Genomic DNA, 21,177 nt, shown 5'->3' with positions numbered 1-21,177 from the left:
GTTCAAATCCCTAACTCTTAATAGGAGCAATAATAATATTGATTTGTTTGATTGATGATGCATTTGATTAGTGTAATTTTGTCAACTTAGCTACAATTGACAATGTATCTTTGAAACAAATACATTTATTTTGCACTAGTATACAGTCAGGTGCAATATATGGGATGGTGTGAGGCCATGCCCAAAACTAAAATGTTTTCATTTGAAAATCAATTCAATGCAAAGAATCGAGATGGCAGCCCATGTTGTAGCGATTTTGTTGTGCCTGCTATCCACGTTGATAGCATTGCTAAAGATAAATGTTACTTTGTACAACCTTCACATTGCATTCCTTTAAAGGCGATGGGAAGTTTACTCGAAATTGCTGTCCGGCAGCAATTGTGTCGCATACCGTACATGGAAATGACGCAGAGCCATGCTTTTTTAAGTTTTTCGCATGCACAGTAAGGGGATTTAAGCATTTTCAAACGCTTTAGTGTGGACGAGCAAGTTTTGGAAAACGTTTGACAACTGACTCGCGAGGTACTTTGCAAACAGCTTTGAAACTTCTGGACAAATAGACTGTTCACTCACTGCAGAGTCCAAATTCAGCCTTATTAGGTCTCTGTTTTTACTGGTGACATTCAGTCTGACCTGCTGAAGTCCTGTTTCACTGTGAGCTCTGCCAGCCACTGAGCCAACACAAACTCCAGCCAAAACCAATACCACTGATTGAAGTGCATTCAACTGAAGAACAAAAGGACAAAGCACATTGTCTCTATGTATATGGCTGTCTATTGTGCTGTCTCTGATTCATTTACCACTTAATTATGTTGGAGTCATTCAGCTTGTTCTTTTCCTTTGCACTGCAGACAAGAAAATACTGTTAAAAGCTGTAAGGAAGTGCTAAAATCATTCAACTTGGCTGCACCAATCCCAGAAGATTTGTGTAAAGGCCTTAACCAATCACATGCACCATATGTGTTTTGCTACCTGGTCTTAGAATAGTGTAAAATGTTTCCCTACATTTTTTGTCAACTGATTTTCATGTGGCTCATTGTACGTATCACGGCAGTTTCCTAAATGTGCACTAGAGGTGCTACGACAGCAAAGACATTCATTCCCTTTCACACAAATCATGATTAAAAGGGCATTATCAGTTTTGGAACACTTAAGGCCCTGATATACTTCTGGAGAAGTTCTTCTTCATTATTCGCTCAGGAGTAAAAAGAAGTTCGAAACAGTCGAGCAACTGTATACTGTTTGCGAACATTCAGATACCCGCCACACTGCTGTTGGTAGTGTTTAGAAGTACATTTAAATATGAGGATGCTCAGTAAAAGCTTAATTAATGTGACATTAAAATGAGTTATCAATGACTTTATAGCTCATTTTATGAGTAGAATTCATACTAGATCAGTAAAAGAAGCTCTTTTAACCACTCAATGATAATTGAAAGTAATATATATGCAGTAGAAAATGTGCAATTTGTCTTATTTACATTCCGAATTCATGATGCTAATGTGATAACACCCTATGTGCGGCTATAATATGCACCGATTACACTCTATTATTGTAATTTATGATGACACTGATACAACTGCAAAGATTTGTGTATAAAAGAGTGTTGATGGGAAAGATACAGACAAAAGAACGATGATAGGCAAACCTTTCTATGTGCAGATGTGTGAATGGCTTTCACTGCAGAAGGCACATGAGTGAAGCAGCATATTAAATAAAAGAGTGTAGATTTAATCCTTTTGTAGATTAATAATACTTTAACATGTTCTTGGAAAATGTCTACGCGAACTATCATACAGGTGTAGGTAAATTTGCACCAGCTCACTGGTGTGTTCATGTTGACTGATCTTGACTGACTGAACAACATAACCAGAATTACCTGCTGTCCTCAAGGTAGGTGGAGCTTCAGGTCACACCTACCGATGATGTGGACCAATGGCAGTAAGGTGTTTAGCAGCCGATAAGACATTTTCATAAAGGTTTGCCCAGGCGAGCTGTTACGAACCACCGAAATAAACTCAAAAACACCTTCTTTTTGGCCAGATTTAGTTCTAAATGACATCACACCCGTTCGTTCTTCAATTTCGTATGAAGTATATTGTGGCCTTTACTTTCCCCCCGTTCCTCACATAATGCTATCTTATGACATCTATACACTTTTGCTCTTGTGCATGACTAAAGGCAATACATTTTAATGTTTGCATTTCATAACCAACTATATTTACATTCTTCTCGAGCGCGATCAAATCTAATAGAGATTAGAAAAGTAAACCAAATGATTCTGCCCTTCCCACAGGTCAAGGGAACAGTGTCAACACATCATATAAACGTCCCTCTAGTTGTTCATTAGAAACTCTCTGTAGTTTCAAGTCTCCATTTGTTAATGACAATTTTGCTTAAAGCCGCAGGCATTGTAGAGATTAATAAAATACCATAGTAGCTCTCCAGGGACAGTTCAGCAATTCAGCCTTGGTCCATTTCATCAAATTGGCGTTGACTCCTGTAGGAGTTTTACTGTAAGGGTTGAAGAATTCATATTTGTCTGTAAGATAACCACATTGCTTTGTTGTAGAAAAATTAGTTATATTGACCTTACTTGTTTGTGCGCTTTTGAGCCAAGAAGTTTGAAATTGTCTCATTGATTAATTTCTACACAAGCCTCCAAAATCCTCACCTCCCTCTCGGTAGAGTATATCTCTTCATGTGTCACTTTAAGAGAAGGATGAGCTGAGGAGAGAGAGAGAGAGAGAGAGAGAGAGAGAGAGAGAGAGAGAGTGATGGTGAAAAGGAGGATTATTTAAGGAGTTAATGAAAAAGTCCTTGAGACGTACGGTTAGTTGTCAGCAACAGCTGTGATAGATTGAGCCTCCGCTGTTATTAGCATTCATGTGGCAGAGTTTTATGCCTAGAACTGAGCCATTTGTTGATTAATTTATTTAGTAAATGTACAGTATCCAAGGGACAAAAGTAGCAAGTTTGGTCTTTCAACACTTATGTAACCAGAGAGGATCTCCCCCACAATCTCATGTTGGATCCTGAAGTAATATAGCAATGGAGCAGCCAGTGTTGTAAAGTACAACAATAAACTTATTTGGGGAAAAGGGTTTCCCATTTCATGAATATATTCATTCTAGTGGCCCTAAATCAGCTCTGTCTGAGGTAATTCTATTGAGTTTGGGAGGAAAGTTTGTGCTCTTGGGGTCTATGGTGAACCTTGGCAAGAGAGTTAAGAAAATAAACATGGGGTTGTAGTGGTTAAGATGCTGTAGATATTGAATAGAGTTTTTGTTAAGGGCATGTACCATCACACTTTCAGTCTCTGACTGTTAGATTGGGTTTTTGTTGGGTGATCGAATTAGATTTTCATAATCAATGTGCATTTGGAGCACTTTTGAAATGAGCCGTCGCGAGTAAGCAGCTTCGTAAATTAAAAAGATTACTTTTATTGAATGAAATGTGTACTTGTATTGAAGACATTCATTCATATTGTCGCCCCACAGATTCTTACACTGTTTGTTATTGCTTTATCTGTACACATATTTGATTATCGCCCCCAGTATTTATTTATTTGTGAAAAACACACACACACACAAAACTATAACTTCCAGATTACTGTTGTGATACTGGACAAGCTTTAACACGTATACTGGAAGACCACAATCCGTACTACCCGAGCCACCGTTCCCACCAGTGTGGCCCTGCCTGCAGGAAATTGCATCACTAGGAACACTTTCAGAACCATACTATCTCAAGATGTGGTCTTCGAGTCATGGAGCCGCTACTAGCCTAAGGGGAACTGTTGATAATGACACAGCTCTTAAGACCGACATTGAGGACTGTTCCATTGACTGAAAACCTGGTCTATACCACATCCTGTCCAAAGGCTGGTCAGTGTAATGATTTAAGATTTCAATCAGGAAGGGACAATGGTTGAGGAAGTTGTCCAGTTGATGTCTTTGGGGACCGATAAAACATGCAACACTTTATTTTTTCAAGCCCTAACTAAGAGTTACCCACTCACTTCCTGTTGATTTCAAAACAAAACCAGTGTTTTGGAGTTGCCACTGCCAACCAGGGTACATATGGGCTGTTAAACCTACTTTGGTCTTGTGGGTCATTTTATTCATTTTTAAAATGGTTCTAAATGGGTTTGAAAGTTCTACAACATCAGTGAAGAGTTAAACTGTTCAGGTGATAACACTGCAAAATTTCAAAGTTTTGGAGTTTACAACTGTCCACTACTGCTACTTAAGTTCTGTGATTAGTACTTATATAATTGCTGTTATCATTCTAAATTTTGAGAAAAGCGGCTGGTTTTGCATTCCCTCGCAATAGTATGTGTTCCCTCGCAATAAATTTACCATGGTTTTACTATAGTAACCATATTTTAACCTTGATATTCATAGTAAAACTATAATAAAAATACAGGAAAATTAAAACTATCTTAATGCAAATAATAATTTTGTAGTTATTATGGTTTAACTACAAATACATATTTGTAGTAAAACCATAGTAACCACAAGAATTACCATGGTTAATCTATAGTAAAACCATGGTTACTATTTGGATACAGTATACTGTATTAAAACCATGATTTCCACCAGACACTATGGTTACTACACTTAACAATATTACTTTAGTAAAGTAACAATGGTATTTCTGTAGTAAAACCATAATAACCACAAAAAAACACAGTTTTCCTGTACAATCACTATAGTTCACTACGAAGATCATGGTTAAAATATGGTTACTGTAGTAAAAACATTGTAAATGAATTGTGAGTGCATGCAAAACTATTGCAAGGGAATGCAAAACTATTTCAGCAAAAAAATGTAAAAAATGTTCTGCGTTGGGTTATGGGCAAAATAGCGGTGCAAGTGCACAAGATATGTGCACTGTACATCAAAGTGCATTATGAGTATAAAAGAATGAACTATATGGGAAATGAATCCTTCTTTGTCCTTGTGGGTCATTTGGAAATGGTTCTTAATGGGTCTGAGAGTTCTGCAACTCCAAGGAAGGGTTCAAAGGGGTCAGAATGTGGACAACGCTATAAAATGTCAAAGATTTGGAGTTTGTCACTGTCAGTCAGGGTAATAATTAACTTTGTTAGTCTCCCTATAGATGACGTTTGATGATTCATACCATAATTACAATGTGAAGTTGTCTGTTCACTTGTGAAAGAAGTTGAAATTGGTTCTGCCCAGCTGTATGCTGTAGCTCAATATCCATGTTTATTGACCTTATCTATCTATCTATCTATCTATCTATCTATCTATCTATCTATCTATCTATCTGTCTGTCTATCTGTCTATCATTATTTGCTGAGAAAGGCCCCCAAATAAAGATCATTCATATAAATAATACATAATAATTCAAATATTTATAAATATAATATGTAGGGCCTATAATAAATATACAATACGGATTTAAGTAAAGTTTAAAATAAATTGCATTATTGTGGCAGATGAATAAAGCATTAATTAGAAAATATAAAAAGTGTCATAAGAACTTTACATAAGAATATATTGTTCATTTTATTCTCATATAATTTGACAAGCCTACAGTTGACAGCAATCTGTTTTGCATTGAGTTTGTCAATGTGTCTAGTTCTCACAGTACGTGTTTTTGCGTTCCGTCTGCGCTGTTTCTAATTGTCGCTCTATGTACATGTGCATGCCTCAGACGGACCCATTTGGAGCATCTCACTGGAATTCAGCATCATAAACGGCACATTTTTAGGATGCTGTGTCATGTTAAAAGTAGTGGAAACTTTGAAAATCATTTTGTTGTGTTTCCCCCACCTGTTGTGCTTCCACCATGAGCGGTTCTCATTCTGTGGCTGCACTACTTGTGAGGTTTGTTGAGGCGCACTGCCACCTATTCATGCGGCTCGTGAAAACAGATGTACTCCAAGCTTGAAAAAGTCTGTAATTTGCTTCCTGACATCACCTCTACATCCGTCTTACTGACCACTTACGGTTCGTAGGGTAGGAAAATCTGTACTGTTATTATGTAGTTGGCATACATGTCAGGGGGCATGTTTAATTGCGTTAATTCTTTTTACGCGTTATTTGTTATATAATTAATCGCACTGAATTAACACGTTAAATCAACAGCCCTAATATGTATATATGTGTGTATATATATATATATATATATATATATATATATATATATATATATATATATTTACAGGTTTTTTTATAAGAGGCTTGCCATTTTAGCAATGGGATACCAAAGCATACCATATGCAAGAAAAGTGTTTCTGTCCACACAGGTTTGGCAAACACCGCAAAGAAGGAGACAAGATGGAGAGGAAGGGCTCTAGCAAGAACAAGATGGAAGACACTCAGGCCACAGAAGAGGAGACACAGAGAATGAAGCTGGAACAGGAGAGGTAAGTGTTGCGTTCTGTTCCCAATCCCCGTAAAAAGCCTCTCAATTAAGCCTAACCACTGCTGCCTGCAAAATTAGCAAACTGTCTAATTAAGTAAATGGGGTCCAGCGTGGTAAAAGTTCTGGGAAAGCTCTTAGATGTCATTGTTGTAAATGGTCAAGAGCTTTTATAACAGTGCATTAAATTGATAATGTATGGATTTTTTTTTTCTTTTGTACTCCTGAACGGAAGGAACGGACCTGATAATGGAGGTTCTTTGGGGTGCTGACTAAATGGAGGTCCTTACAGTGCAGGTTGAATGAAAGAGATGTTGTTATTTTTTGTTGCAGCATTAGACACATTTTCAGTCATTTCAGTTTCTGAAATTAGGTATGTTGTTGCCAGGTTGTTTGCCCTCTCTCAAAGAAGATTAAAAGCTAAGCAGTAGGCCTACTTTTTATTCTCATACTAATCCCACTAAATCCCACAATAATAAGCTGCCTTATAAAACAACAATAATATGTTAACCAATATAACAGTAATACTTCAGGAATCTAAGTCCACAAAGAGCAGAAAAACAAATATATATATATATATATTGTGTGAACACATGCAGATGCATAATATATAATCAGATATTCATACATTTACATTTGCTGCTCCATTTCTAACAAAAAAAACTGCTTTTCACACTCCCCAAAAATATATTTATCTATAAATACAATTAAAATGTGCATTTCGGCCTGCCTTCATATTATACAGTGAAAAAAAGAAATGAACTTTTTTATCAAGCCTGTGTTGACGATGCCATGTAATTGAAATGCAACAATAGGCATATTTCTGTCTATAGTTTATGCACTGCAAACACCCTGTGATGACAATAAGCCTGTGTCCACTCAAAGAAACATCTGAAACCCATTTCTAAGCACTTGTCTTTTCTCTGACACTCTCCACTATGGGCACTGGGAATCAGACTTTGGCTGCCAGCCCAACACAGCCCAAAGACAGCATGCTTTCCTGGGGCCCCGCTTTTGTGTGTCTACCACCTGGGCCCCTTAGAGGCAGAAAAACCAGCAGGGATGCCGAGAGATAAGTGCTGGCTGGCTGCACAGCATTCACTAACCCTTGTTTCTATTTGTCTGGATTTGTTTTTGTGAGGTTTTCATATTTCCCTAGTTGTCCTTTTTGGAATTGTTTAGTTACTATGCACTGCTCTCTTATTTGAGCTCTGTTTTATCTCTCTTTCTTTTTTCCTTTTCTCACCTCTGCCATTTTCCTTGAGTTGATAGCAGGGAATCCTTCAGGGAAATTGGTCTGGTATAATAATAATCTATCCAGCCGCCACATGGTGATGTGATATTCAAAGAATCACACAAGGGAGACTGAGGAAAATCAATTACAGCCTTATTTTTAGGGGTGTTATTATACAGCGCTACAGGTTAGACAATCATATGTGTGCATACTTGTGCATACTGTTTGCACTTGCAAGCAGGGCCGTAACCACCAGAGACATTGAGGGGAACATGTCCACCCCAATTATTACTTATTTATTTATTTTATTTTTTTAGGTGAACTAACCCTTATAAATTATTACTTTTGGTCCCCCAATCCTAAATATGTGGTAACATCATTGCTTGCAGGGGATTTTTTAGAGATGGGTGAATCAATTTTGAAGTATCAATACATGAGCATCTCTAGGATTTGAAAAGATCAGAGGCTAAGGCTAAAACATCAGGTGCTAAGTGTATCCACCAATATGTATTTCTGTTAATATAAGCTATAAATGCATATAAATTAACATGCAAACATAAACAAGTACAAAGTCACAATAACCTTTCAAAAAGAAAAAAAAAAAATGTGCTGAAGTACAGTGTCGCGTTTCGTGATAAATCGATCAAATGTTTCAAATGGCATATCGGGTGAAACTAGAGACTCAGTCTTTTGACTCAAACAGGTTTCAATGTAAACAAAGACAAACTCTGCTGTGGTTGGCACCATGTTGTTTTGTCACATGACTCCATGCATCGAAAGTTTAACTGTTAATGACAGCACAGAGTCTCCTGATTAAATTATGCATTGCGTATAGTGAAGCCAAAAAAACGTCCACACATGTGTATGCGGGGTTGCATGAAGTTAATGATTTAAGTAATCCTTAGCAAAAGTCTTAGAGATACTCACTTTAAAGCCCTTAATATACTTGCCCTTATGAAATGTTTCTCATGATCTTAAAAATCTTTCGATCTGAAGGCGTATGCTTAAATGTTTGAAATTAGTTTTGTAGACAAAAATATAATTGTGCCACCATATTAATTTATTTCATTATAAAACTAAAATGTAATAAAAAAATAATAAAAATAAATAAATAAAAAAGTTTTTGAAATTGATGACTTTGACCAAATAATAAAGAAAAACAGCCAATAAGTGCCCAACATAGATCGGAACTCCTTCAATACTGTTTAAAAAGCATCAAAAAGAGGGTGATACCTCAAGAGGTTGGTTGAGAAAATGTCAAGAGTACATGTCTGCAAAATCTAGGCAAAGGGTGACTACTTTGAAGATGCTAAAATATAACACAGTTTTGATTTTTAGTCACAACATAATTCCCATAGTTCCATTTATGTTATTCCATAGTTTTGATGACTTTACTATTATTCTAAAATGTGAAGAAAAAAAAATATAATAAAGAATGAGTAAGTGTTTCAAAACTTTTGACCAGTAGAGTATGTAAAAGACCTCTGTTCGGTAAGGAAAGGAGGAATCTGGGACCCGGCTGAGCAGTCAACATAAAGTTTTAATGATACAAATGAACTTCAACATAACATAAAAGACACACACAGACATAATTCCGTGTCTCTCTCTCTCTCTCTCTCACTGGCTTCTCCGGCTCCCCTTTATCTCTCTGTCCCACTGATTAGGTGACTCGTTGCCGGCCGTGCACCCCCACGGCCTGGCCACGCCCTCCTCCTCAACACAGTGTATATATATATATATATATATATATATATATATATATATATATATATACTGTGTATATTTAATGTTAATTGTGTATAATAACGCATTGTATAATATATGTATATACAGTACTTTATATACAGTATATATAAAATATAAAAAATCTATTTAATAGCGGTATCATAATTGTGTTGATATAAGCGATATTGGCCTTGATAGTAGCTTACTTGGTATCAGATCGAAAATAATATAAGTTGTATCGCCCATCCCCTTCCCTAGGCTTTGATTGATTGTACAAGACACTGGGACAAGGCCATTTCTACACACTTATGAAATTATGGATCAGGTGATAGGTGGTGCTGATGGCTATTGGAGGTGATGTAGCCAGCAGTGCTAAAACAAGCCGCAGGGCTCTGGGAATAGGGAGGGTAAGAAAAGGACATGAGATGGACCACAGCCAAGCCCAATGCTCCTCTGACACAACCGATCGTTAATTCGAGTTGACGTTTTGACAGAGGCTTTTAGTGATTCAGAAGAAGCAGCCAGCGCAAAGGTTGGCTGGATTAATTTTCATAACACGCCACCATTAGCCTATCTATTTCTGGAAGGGAGGGCACAGCCTGCTTTTAGCACACCTGACCCTCAAGGATGTTTATGAAATTCATCTACAATTTGAAAGTGCTCTTTTGAGCACATATGCTGGCGTACTATATATGTGGATGACTTAAGCCTCCCAGTATCCTTTTCTATTGTTGGTTTGAGGCAAATGGGCATGGTGATAGGAAAGGAATAGAGGAAAATGTAATGTTGTTACAAACCAATATGACACACACACACACACACACCTCCCAACCTTCGTTAGTTTTCCACAAACCAAACCTGCATTTCTGCCGTAACACAGTGACCATTATGGGGCCTTGTTTATGCCTGCTGGTTGGTTGCAGTCCTGTCTGCCATATGTACTGTAACTTGACTGAGCGGACCACCATGGCAGGCATCCATTTAAAACATGTGCCTAGGAAGGACTGTGTGGGCATCGTAACCATGAGAGACATTGAGGGTTTGTAGTCACCAAGCCAGCTAGAAGATCACAGCGAAAGTTTCATCAGTTGCTTTCATCCTCCTCTGTGTATTTACACTAGGCCGATCAGGCTTTATTTATTTATGCACACAGGAACCACTCTTGCTGGAAAATATAACATAGCTGGTCACCAGAATATGTTCTGTTTTGGATGCTGGTCCCCAGTTTGGGATGCTAGTGTTCCAACCAGGCTTCTTGAGCTTATCCAGCTAGGCAGGTCATGTCTAGATGGTAACCCTTGTCCTGCAAAAAGTCTAGTGAGACTCAAAAATTTCAAAAAGATTCATGCACTGTATATTTTGTATTTATTTGGAGGCTTGCAGCAACCATAACTCCAACCCTAAACCTAACCCTGAAACCTACCCCTAACCATGGCAACAAGCCTGGATTGGTATGAAACGGAACTGTTCCGCAAAGAAAACAGTTGGACATGATGGTGGAAAAGCACCTCAAATAGTTGAAAAGCTACACTATATTGCCAAAAGAATGTGAACACCCCCATCTAATTAAGAAGTTTGGTTACTCTATGAATTCCAGTGAAGACAAATCATAATACTGCTCAATACAATGGTATTCTAGGGAATTGTGTGCTTCTTTGGGGCAACAGTTTGGGGAGAGCCCTTTTCTATTCCAGCATGACAATGCGTGCAGAAAGCAAGGTCCACAAAGACATGGTTTACTGTGTCTGGGGTGGAAGAACTTGACTGTCCTACACAAAGCCCAGACCTGAACCCAATTGAACATCTATAGGGTGAATTTGGAATGACAACTGTGAGCCAGTTCCCATCGCCCAACATCAGTGCCTGACCTCACAAATGCTTTTGTGTTTGATAGGAGCAAATCCCTGCAGCCATGTTACTACAAACAGTATAGTGCAAAGCCTTCCCAGAAGAATGGAAACTGTTATTGCAGCAGAGTGGGAATTGAAATGCTTATGGTTTTGAAATTAAATGTTCATCAAGCACATACTGTATGTTGGTCTACCAGCAATTACTAGCAAACAAACTAAAACCGCTATGAAAGGATAGCCCATGTATACAGCACAAGACCCCCTTTTAACCACTCAGCCAGGCCATCTGTCGTATACCTCTCATCCAACGTCTTACCTTATTCAACAGAAGTAGATTAACATGGCTATTTGCATATCTTTTTTGGCTCCATTTGTGGCTAATCAGTGACTTGCACACTTCTGTTGCTGTTTTATCTGTTTAACCTAACTTATTTTTCTTTCTCAAAAAAATGCTTCCTCCAGATTGTTTGGGTTGCTGATACGCATGTTCCACTCAGAGTGACCATGCCTTAGTGTGAGCTTTGAAGGTTCATCACACTTTAACATTGTAATTCCAAGGCAAATGAGCTGTTGCTACGTTACACAATAGTTGATCTGAGATTCTGATGCAGTGCAAACAATCTTGGAAACTAAACATCTAATTTATACTTACTGGCCAAACGGGCTTTGTCTAGGTCACCTAAAAATGATGTCGAAATGCACTGATGTTTTTGTTCTGCTAAGGTAGTGTGTAAACGTTCAAGGAAGGGAGGGAAAGGAGGACACAGGAAACTTGTGCTTCAACTCAAAGGAATAACTTTTAATAAACAAACTCAAAGGGGCTTTTCAGCATAACACTCTTTAGCTAAACACACATAGTCTCTTTCAGACGGGTAGCTCTCTCGCCCTCATTTCTGGCGTGGTCCCTTTTTATTGCTCTCCCCAGTGCTTACTGGGATGCCGCCACTCAGTGGTTCTCAACTTTTTTTTGGTCTCACCCCCCTTTGAAACAAGAAAACTTTCATGGCCCTCCACCTGATAATATGACCAAAAATTATGTAAAAAATATTAAAATAAAATAAACATGTTTCAAGTTTTTTTTTATTTTTTTTTATTATTATTATTATTAATAAAAAATGCTTTTAAAAGATTAACTGCTTTTTTTTTTTTCAACTTCATGTGACAAAAAAAGTTGTTTTTAAAAAACCAACAACAATGAAAGTTAAAAAGTTATCCTCATTGAAAATGAGCACTTTTGTTTTTCATTCATGAAACACAAGAATGAGGAATGAGGGGATTGTGAATGTGACTGTCAAGCTCCGAAAGCACATAAAAGCACCATAAAAGTCATCCATATCACTCAGGTGCTATATTTAAATTCTTCTGAAGCCATATGATAGTTTGAGGAGCAGACCAGAATTTAAGTGTTAATTCACCTCCTCACCCATTCAGATCTGGCGCAGTGCTAAAAACTTCTTTGTTTAAATAAGCGCAGCACAGTTAGCACACATGACATAACATAAACCAAGCACACCCATATATGGAATGAGATCAACTTTTTCATAATATTATTATAGTAAAATCGACCATTAAAAATATAAATACAAGCTACACTGTAAGTTGTGTTGTTACAATAGTTCAGTAGTTGAAAAAATGAAAACAAATAAACAAATTACAAGCAACAGAAACAAATTAAAAACAACATAATAAAGAAATATAAATTAAGAAAACAGTGCTTTAAGTAAATTCAGAATGGATTATAGTGAAATGTGACTTAAAACTACTTATATTACTGGTCTTCAGTGTGTGATTATTATATATGTATATTTTTAAAGCCACAAAAAATAATCCAGCCAAGAGCAGATCATGCTTTTCTTGTTTTCTTGTTGTACACTTTTTGTCCCACCATTTACATTGACTTCAGAAGCAACGGACTGTGTTTACAAGTGTATTTGACCATTTTCGCATGAATCCGCATTAGCGCAAGTGCACTCAAAGCACACGTACTCATAAAGCACGCACACATATACTGTAAACTGACTGTCAACAAAGTCCCTTTTAAGGCTGTCAGACTCTCAACAGAACCGAGGAAATAAACAGTCAATCAAATTTAAGATTCTTGTTATTTGTGTGGTTTCTCTCCCTGCTCTCTTTCCCCTTTGACCTGTTATCGAGATCGACCAGTGGTTGTCTTGCGTTTGAATGGTCGATCTCAATAAATGTAATGAGCACCCCTGACACATTAAGTATAAATGCCTCCGGCCATCAAAAGGATGCACTGCAGTGCCTGGAAAATGAAAAAACAATGCTTTAAGAGGAAAAGAAGTTGCACTCATTGGTTCTTGTGTGCATTGTTGTGTCACAAATTTCTCCTGTTCACGCACATCCCTGAAATCCTTGACCTAGGAGAACTCGACTAGTCGTTTTGATGTGAAGTTCTTTAATTTATTTTCCTTAATTAATTCATTATAATTTGCATAGTTGCATAACGTAGTCTTTGTTCGCCTAGATGCTTTAGTTTGTTCAGGAGGAAACGTTCAGCTTCTTCCATTTGTCTAAATTGGGCTTTTCTGTCCATTCTTGTGGACCCTATGAACACTTTTGTTTCAAAGGGCCCTTTGAAGCAATAATTTTATGCACTTCTGTTTGGGATGATTTTACAACATGGCTGCCATGATTGTTCTCCCTTCAAAGTCCCCTATGTAGGCATTATTTTTTATGTTTGGTCTGGACTGATGGTGTGGATGTATAAGTGATGTTCTTTCAGTTCTCTAATAAGGTTCTCCTTACAAAAATCGAGAGTTCATGGCAAATTTGCCACAAACTTGCTGCAAATTTACCTCTGATTATTTTTACAGGCAAATGAGCTTTGCGGCAAACTTCCGGCAAATTGTCCATTGTTACCAAAGGTTTGCTGCAGGTTAGCCACTACTGGTGAAGAGCTGCAAATGTCTGGCAAACATTTGTGGTGAAACACAAGCTCATTTGCTGTCAACATAATGAGTGGCAGGAGGTCACGTGACGCCATGCAAGAAGCAGACGTGTGAGCGACGAGCTGTGCACACTATGCTAAATTTGTAATTATTTTTATGTTATAATCTGGTGAAATTTGATACACCCAGTTACACATTTGCTCTTTGAGGCAAAACATGCCAAAGAAGTCAAAATCCTCGGGCTCTGGAGACATTAAAAGACACTTACGTGTTCAGGATGAAAGCCCCGACAGACCTACAGACCGGGGACTTGATTTGGATGGAGCGGCAGGAGAGGAGATCCAGCGTCAGTTGTCCAACATGTCGGTGATGTTGACGAAGGTTCTTGCTGACTTGGAGGATCTCGCTGTAATACGTCGATCGATTACGGCAATGGAAATAAAATTCTCTGAGATAGTTACAAGAGTGACTGATGTTGAGAGACGAATCGATTTTCTGGAATCTTTGGAGAGGGAATTAACCGCTAATCCGCCCACGACCAAAGTTGATTTGGAACATCTCCTTGAAGATCTTGAGAATAGAAGCCACAGGAATAATGTTCAAATTGTTGGAATTCCTGAGCATGAGGAGGACAGAGATATGGTGAAATTCCTAGACGAGCTTTTCCCAAGTCTGCTCGACATAACAGGCCACAAGCTGGAAATCTCACAGAGACCCAGCTCACAGATTTGCTGAGGGAGATAGGCCCCGATCGATTCTGGCCAGATTTCTGAGATCATCCGATAAAGATCTTGTGTTGCGCCAGGCAAGGAGCAAAAGGAGGCTTTCTTGGTAGAACCATAATATTTTCTTATTCCCGGACTTTGCGAGTTCGATAAGAGAGAAACGCGATCGGTTCAAGGAATGTAAGAAACTCTTACATCAGCGAAAGACCACTTTTGCTCTGATGTTTCCGGCCAAACTGAGAATAGAAACGAAGGTTGGTCGCAAAGTATTTACATGTCCCAATCAGGTGAAAAATTTGGGAAGATGTGGGGTGGACATGTTTTTTTTAGTGCTGGCTCAAGTAAGAGCAAGGGAGTCATTATATTGATTAATAAACATCTACAATTCAAATGTCTCAAACAGACTAAAGATAAATTAGGGAGGGTCATTATTGTTTTAGCTGAAATTCAAGGGCAAAGGTTGATTTTGGCTAATATTTATGCACCTAATGCTGATGATCAGAGCTTTTTTATAGATCTTGAAGGGATGCTGCAAACCGCTGGCACCCCTCATGATATAATATTGAGAGGGGACTTTAATCTTTTGATGGACTCAGTCCTTGATCACAGTGAAGCAAAAGTGTGCAAGCCCCCTAGAGCAACACTGACGCTTCACAGGATGTGTAAAAATCTTGGTCTTACGGATATTTGGAGACTTTTGAACCCATCTGGTAGGGACTATACATTTTTTTCATCAGTCCATAATATTTATTCTAGAATATATATATATATATATATTTTTTTTGTATATCCAAATCCCTCATTTCATCTGTTGTTGATTGCTCAATTGGAAACATTTTAGTCTCGGATCATGCCCCGGTGAATTTAGAGATGTTGCCACATATAGAGAAAAATAAATCATATAGCTGGTGCCTTAATGTGTCCCTTTTGCAAAATCCTGATTTCCAACAAGTGTTAAAGACTGAAATCAATGTTTATATGGAGACCAACTGGTCCTCAGTATCCTCTGTGGGCGTGGCTTGGGAGGCACTTAAGGTGGTTCTTAGGGGTCGGATCATACAGTATGCCTCATTCATCAAAAAATCCAAAGCATGAGAACTCGTGGAGTTGGAAGAGAATATTAAAAGTGCAGAGGCAGAGCTGAAGCGCCGTATGTCATCTGATGGCCTCAGAGAAGTGACCCGATTGAAATATAAATATAATACTATTTTCTCGTGGAAAGTGGAGTTTTGGTTATTCAGGGCAAGACAGTCATACTTTGAGTCGAGTGACAAAGCAGGGAAGCTTTTGGCTAGATATATAAAGCAGAGAGAGTCTCTTTCTATCATTCCCTCTGTTGGTGGTGAAATTTTCACCTCAGCCATTGATATTAATAATGCCTTTAAAGAGTTCTATATTGATCTTTATAGTTCCACGTCTTCGTCTACTGATGAAGATATTAGAAACTTTGTGGAACCATTAGATCTTCCTAAACTGACGATTGAGCAAAAAAACTCTCTTGATTCTGAGGTAACCTTGGAGGAGCTTGATGAGGTAATTAAGTCCCTACCTACTGGCAAGGCTCCGGGGACAGATGGTTTTACCGCAGAATTTTTTAGAGCCTATGCTACAGAACTGGCTCCACTTTTGTTAGAAGTTTATACTGAATCATTAAAGAATGGAAAGCTTCCTCCAACCATGACACAAGCCCGGATCAGTCTGATTCTTAAAAAGGACAAAGATCCAAGTGAGTGTAAAAGTTACCTTCCAATCTCCCTGATCCAACTAAATGTAAAAATATTGTCAAAAATCTTGGCTAACCAATTAAGTAAGGTTATGACATCTCTTATACATATAGATCAGGTGGGATTTATTCGGGTCCGTAGCTTTTCTGATAACATCAGGCGTCTCATCAACATCATGTGGTCGGTAGCGAATGATCAATCTCCGGTCGCTGCCATGTCACTTGATGCCGAAAAGGCATTTGATACGGTAGAATGGGATTATCTTTTTAAGATTTTGGAAATGTATGGGTTCGGGAGTACATTTATTGGTTGGATTAAGTTACTTTATAGACACCCTGTAGCAGTGGTACAAACAAATGGATTAATTTCAGATTATTTTACTCCGGATAGGGGCACTCGGCAGGGCTGCCCTCTTTCCCCATTATTGTTTTGTCTTGCCCTGGAACCATTAGCAGCCACGATAAGGGGGGAGGATGATTTTCCAGGGGTGGTGGCGGGAGGTGTGGCACATAAGCTTCTGCTTTACGCAGATTATATTTTATTATTTGTCTCTGAACCTACTAGATCTATGCCTTGCCTCCACAGAATTATTAATTCCTTTTCCAAGTTCTCAGGATACAAAGTTAATTGGTCTAAATCCAAAGCTTTGTCTCTGACAACGTACTGCCCAGTAACGGCTTTCCAGCCGGGCGCCTTCCAATGGCCCAAACAGGGCATTAAGTATTTGGGAATTTTATTCCCAGCAAATTTGTCTGATTTAGTTAGTGTTAATTTTGACCCTTTAATAAAAAGATTTTAGAGCGATGTGGGCAGGTGGGCTTCATTACATTTATTGATGATTGGGAAGGTTAATGTTATTAAAATGAATTGTATTCCAAAATTTATCTACCTGCTACAGTCTCTCCCTGTAGATGTCCCCCTCTCTAATTTCAAGCAATTTGATAGCATAGCGAAGTCCTTCATTTGGAATGGTAAATGTCCCAGATTGCATTTTAATAAGTTACACAGGCCGATTGACAAAGGAGGGCTAGGCCTACCCAAGATTTTGTTTTATTACTATGCGTTCAGTCTCAGACATTTGGCTCACTGGTCACTTCCACCTGAGAGAGCCCCTCCCTGGTTTGTTATTGAACAGGCAGTTCTTGCCTTTATTTCGCCATTACAAAGCATCTCTATCAAACTAATTGGAAGAGTTAAGTTACACCCCGTTATTTCGCATTTACACTCGGTATGGACTAAAGTGTCCAGATTGTTTAAATTGGACACTTACTTAAATGTTGCCTCAAGCATATAGCAGAACCCAAGATTATTTATTGGCAAGTCCCCTTTCTGCTGGCCAGAGTGGATTGTGAGGGGGGGTTGCTACACTCGGTGATCTATATGAAAGTGGAGTGTTGAGATCGTTTGAAAACTTGGTCCAACATTTTGGGATCCCCAGACCTCAGTTTTATAGATATTTACAATTGTGCCACCTGCTTTGTACTATTTCTGGGAGTAGCACACCCCCCCCCCCCAAGGAGGCAGATGCTTTGGGAGAGGTGATTGCGGCTTTTGGAAAAGGTCATGAGGCATCAGTGTACTACTCCCCGTTAATTCAGAGTATGGGGGATGGAGCTTTAACTTCTATTAAGAGATTATGGGAGAAAGATTTGAATTTGGTATTGGAGGATGGAGTGTGGACTAAGATTCTGAAAAATGTCAAGTCTGTATCTAGAGATTCAAGGGTTCGCCTTATTCAGTTCAAGATTTTACATAGATTCAATTGGACCCCCTCTAGTCTGTATAGGCTTGGTCTTAAATACACACCTACTTGCTAGTGATGCCAATCAGTAGTGGGTGTTAAAAGTTGATTTTGTGTATTTATAATTATGTTTTGTTTTCCTGAGTTTTAATAAATAATAATGTTAATCATAAAAAACATAATGAGTGGCAGATTTGCTGAAAATTTGTGGCAAGTTTGAGGCTAGTTTGCCAGAACTCTAGAATTTTTTTAAGGTGCAAAACCTTCACACTATATAAGGCCTCAATATAATTAAAATTTGGATGTACTTAGCCAAAGTGGCTTTATTTAGAATTAGTGTAGACATTTTTAAAACATTTGGCTCTGTATTTGTATTTGAAACTATTAGTTCATTGTGAAATATGTGTTTTTATATATTTTGGGCTATTCTTTTGGTGCCCCTGTTAGAAATATTACTCTTTAATGTTTCCCTTGTTTTATTATCTTAATTTAACATGGTTTCTGTCACTAAAACTATTTTTGTATTAATACTGTGCATGTTTGCCTTAGGCTTTCCAGATAAAGTATTTCCTAACATTTCATTTTTGACGCATTAATGCATGTTACTCCTAATCACGGCTGATCTTTCTCCTCGCATTTTGCCAGTAATTCAGTTACAAAATAATTAGCATTGTTGTTCTGCTTTGTCAGACGAGCTCATTATGTTGCGGAGCCTTTTGTAACAGTTCACCGCTTGACTGGACCAATTAGCTTCCAGAGTTCAAAGGCAGATTGTATGGAATGATTGTGGACCAGATTATATTTGTAATTGTATTTTTATATTCTTCTGGCAGCTTAATATGCTTGTTAAAGGACTCCATTATGGAGTTGGCTATAGCACTGATGAAACCATGTTTCTCATCTACCTTGACACCTGCCCTTTTGTCTGATAGTTTTAACGTGTTTACTTTACTTTGTTCGGGAGTTTTTCCTGCAGTATGTAATTGTTATCTGTCTCTTTGTGACTGTGAAATATTTATAAAAGGCAAGGCAGGGCAAGTTGTCATATTGGGATGTTGTCACAAAGCCTATGTCTCAGAAAAACAGTATAAGGTTTTGAGTCAAAGTCCAGTTGCACAAATGTGTTTTCTCTAGCAGTAGTTTTGTGTGTTGGTGCTCAACATCTAGTTCTTTCTTTCCTATTTTTTATTTTTTATTTTATTTTTTTTTTATTCTTTCTTCTAAACTAAAATTCCAATATCATTATTAGGAATATTTGGAAATAGCTGTTGGGTAAAAAAGTTAAATCACATTTTACTTTTTTTACTAAAATCAGATCACACTGGGATACAGCAAGAGTCAGCTATGTTATAAAAATAGATTTAAACTGAGAAGTAGAACTGTGTTCTAACGACAAAAGTATTTTCCATTAATGTCAGGCTGGGGCATTTACATTGGGGCAAGTTATCACATGTTTTAATCATGCTTATTTTAATTTTTACAGAGTTATGTTATGTTTTTTGTATGTTACTTTCCCTCTTTTGCTATGTCATGAATCATTGTGTGTTTCATTATTGTTTTACTTCACATTTTGCTCAAGTCATTAAATAGTCTATTATGCATAAAAACCATATATGTTGGGTAAGGTGGTTTTGTAGACAGTATTTCCTATTTCATAAGGTTATCCTTATTAATAGAAATTATTGTCAATACACAGAATTTTCCCAAGTTATGTGACAACATACAGGGCTGTACAGCTTTTTTTGTTGTCAAGACTTGAAGGCATTTGTCTATGCATACATTGATTTTAAAAAGAAATTTTTAATTTAAAGACCATATAAATTAACAATGTAAACTCTACATGCAGTGCCACAAGTAACACAACACAATTTAATCTTATTTACACTTGCAAACTTTCCAACTGTTGAGTGATATCTGCTCTGCAGCCTTTCATATGCACCTCTTTCTCTTTCTAAACTGAATTAAACATTGTTAGACATATGGAGGGGAGTGCATTGGCTGTGTCTGGAATTTGGTAGTGTCAAAAGATAAACAGTGTGATTTATTCAGCGAGGAGAGGAAGGACTGCGGGCGGACCAGAGTGTGATCTCTCTCGCTCAGTTCTGTGCTTCACTTCAAATCTCCAAACTTCTCCTTTTCTTCAACTCTGTTGAGTATAACTGCAAGGAGAACCTTCTAAATTTTTCAGATAGTTCATAAATATCTCATTTCTTATCTTGTGTTTATATCAGGGCATAATCAATGGCTTAATCCGTCCCCAAATACAGAACACTTTGACCCTAAACAACATAACCACACAACACACACTTGGCAGTATCTTCAGGAGTTTTGGCAAGGAAAGCGTTTGGACCTACACACTCTCATGATGAAATCGTAAGGATTTTTTTTCAATTTGGACTTTTCTAAATTTGTCTAATTCGAATGTGTAATGGGTTCACAGGATGGGCAAGGAGGAGGCAGAAACCAGATTAACAATTAACAAGACTTTAATTCTAACATTAAACACTGAATTGAAACATAACAACATACACACACAGCTCCGTGTCTCTCTCTCTCGCTCTCTCTCTGTGGTGTCCCCGGCTCCTGCTTTATCTCTCTCCTGCTGATTGGGCAACTCAGGGCCGGACGTACATCCTCTCGGCCTGGCCACACCCTCCTCCTCATCAAAGTATGATATCGGACGACTTTCACTACGGCCAATGACATCGCTGGACAACGTTTCCATCTAATAAGCGACAGTTGCTTGCTTCTGTCACACACAACAGCTTTTTATCATGTTTACACACTCTACTGACCGGTTAGGTTTAGATATGGGGTTTGATTAAGGGCAGAATAGTAATAAACATGTCATTAATGCTTGTGCGCAAAAC

General features: G+C 37.9%; 1 protein-coding gene across 3 annotated transcripts in view; it reads left to right on the top strand.

Annotated features, from left to right (window-relative positions):
• LOC127431962 (partitioning defective 3 homolog) overlaps nucleotides 1-21,177 on the top strand; it is a 687,732-nt gene that overhangs the window by 502,247 nt on the left and 164,308 nt on the right. For all 3 annotated transcript variants that reach the window (XM_051682650.1, XM_051682649.1, XM_051682648.1), the window contains one exon: nucleotides 6,281-6,400. In XM_051682650.1, coding sequence (XP_051538610.1) covers nucleotides 6,281-6,400 — 120 coding nt within the window. The remainder of the gene's footprint in view (nucleotides 1-6,280; nucleotides 6,401-21,177) is intronic.

Source organism: Myxocyprinus asiaticus, chromosome 41 (assembly GCF_019703515.2).
Source record: "Myxocyprinus asiaticus isolate MX2 ecotype Aquarium Trade chromosome 41, UBuf_Myxa_2, whole genome shotgun sequence".
Classification (NCBI taxonomy): domain Eukaryota; kingdom Metazoa; phylum Chordata; class Actinopteri; order Cypriniformes; family Catostomidae; genus Myxocyprinus; species Myxocyprinus asiaticus.
The sequence above is the reverse complement of the archived record's forward strand: the minus strand, read 5'-3'. Positions and strand labels throughout refer to the sequence as shown.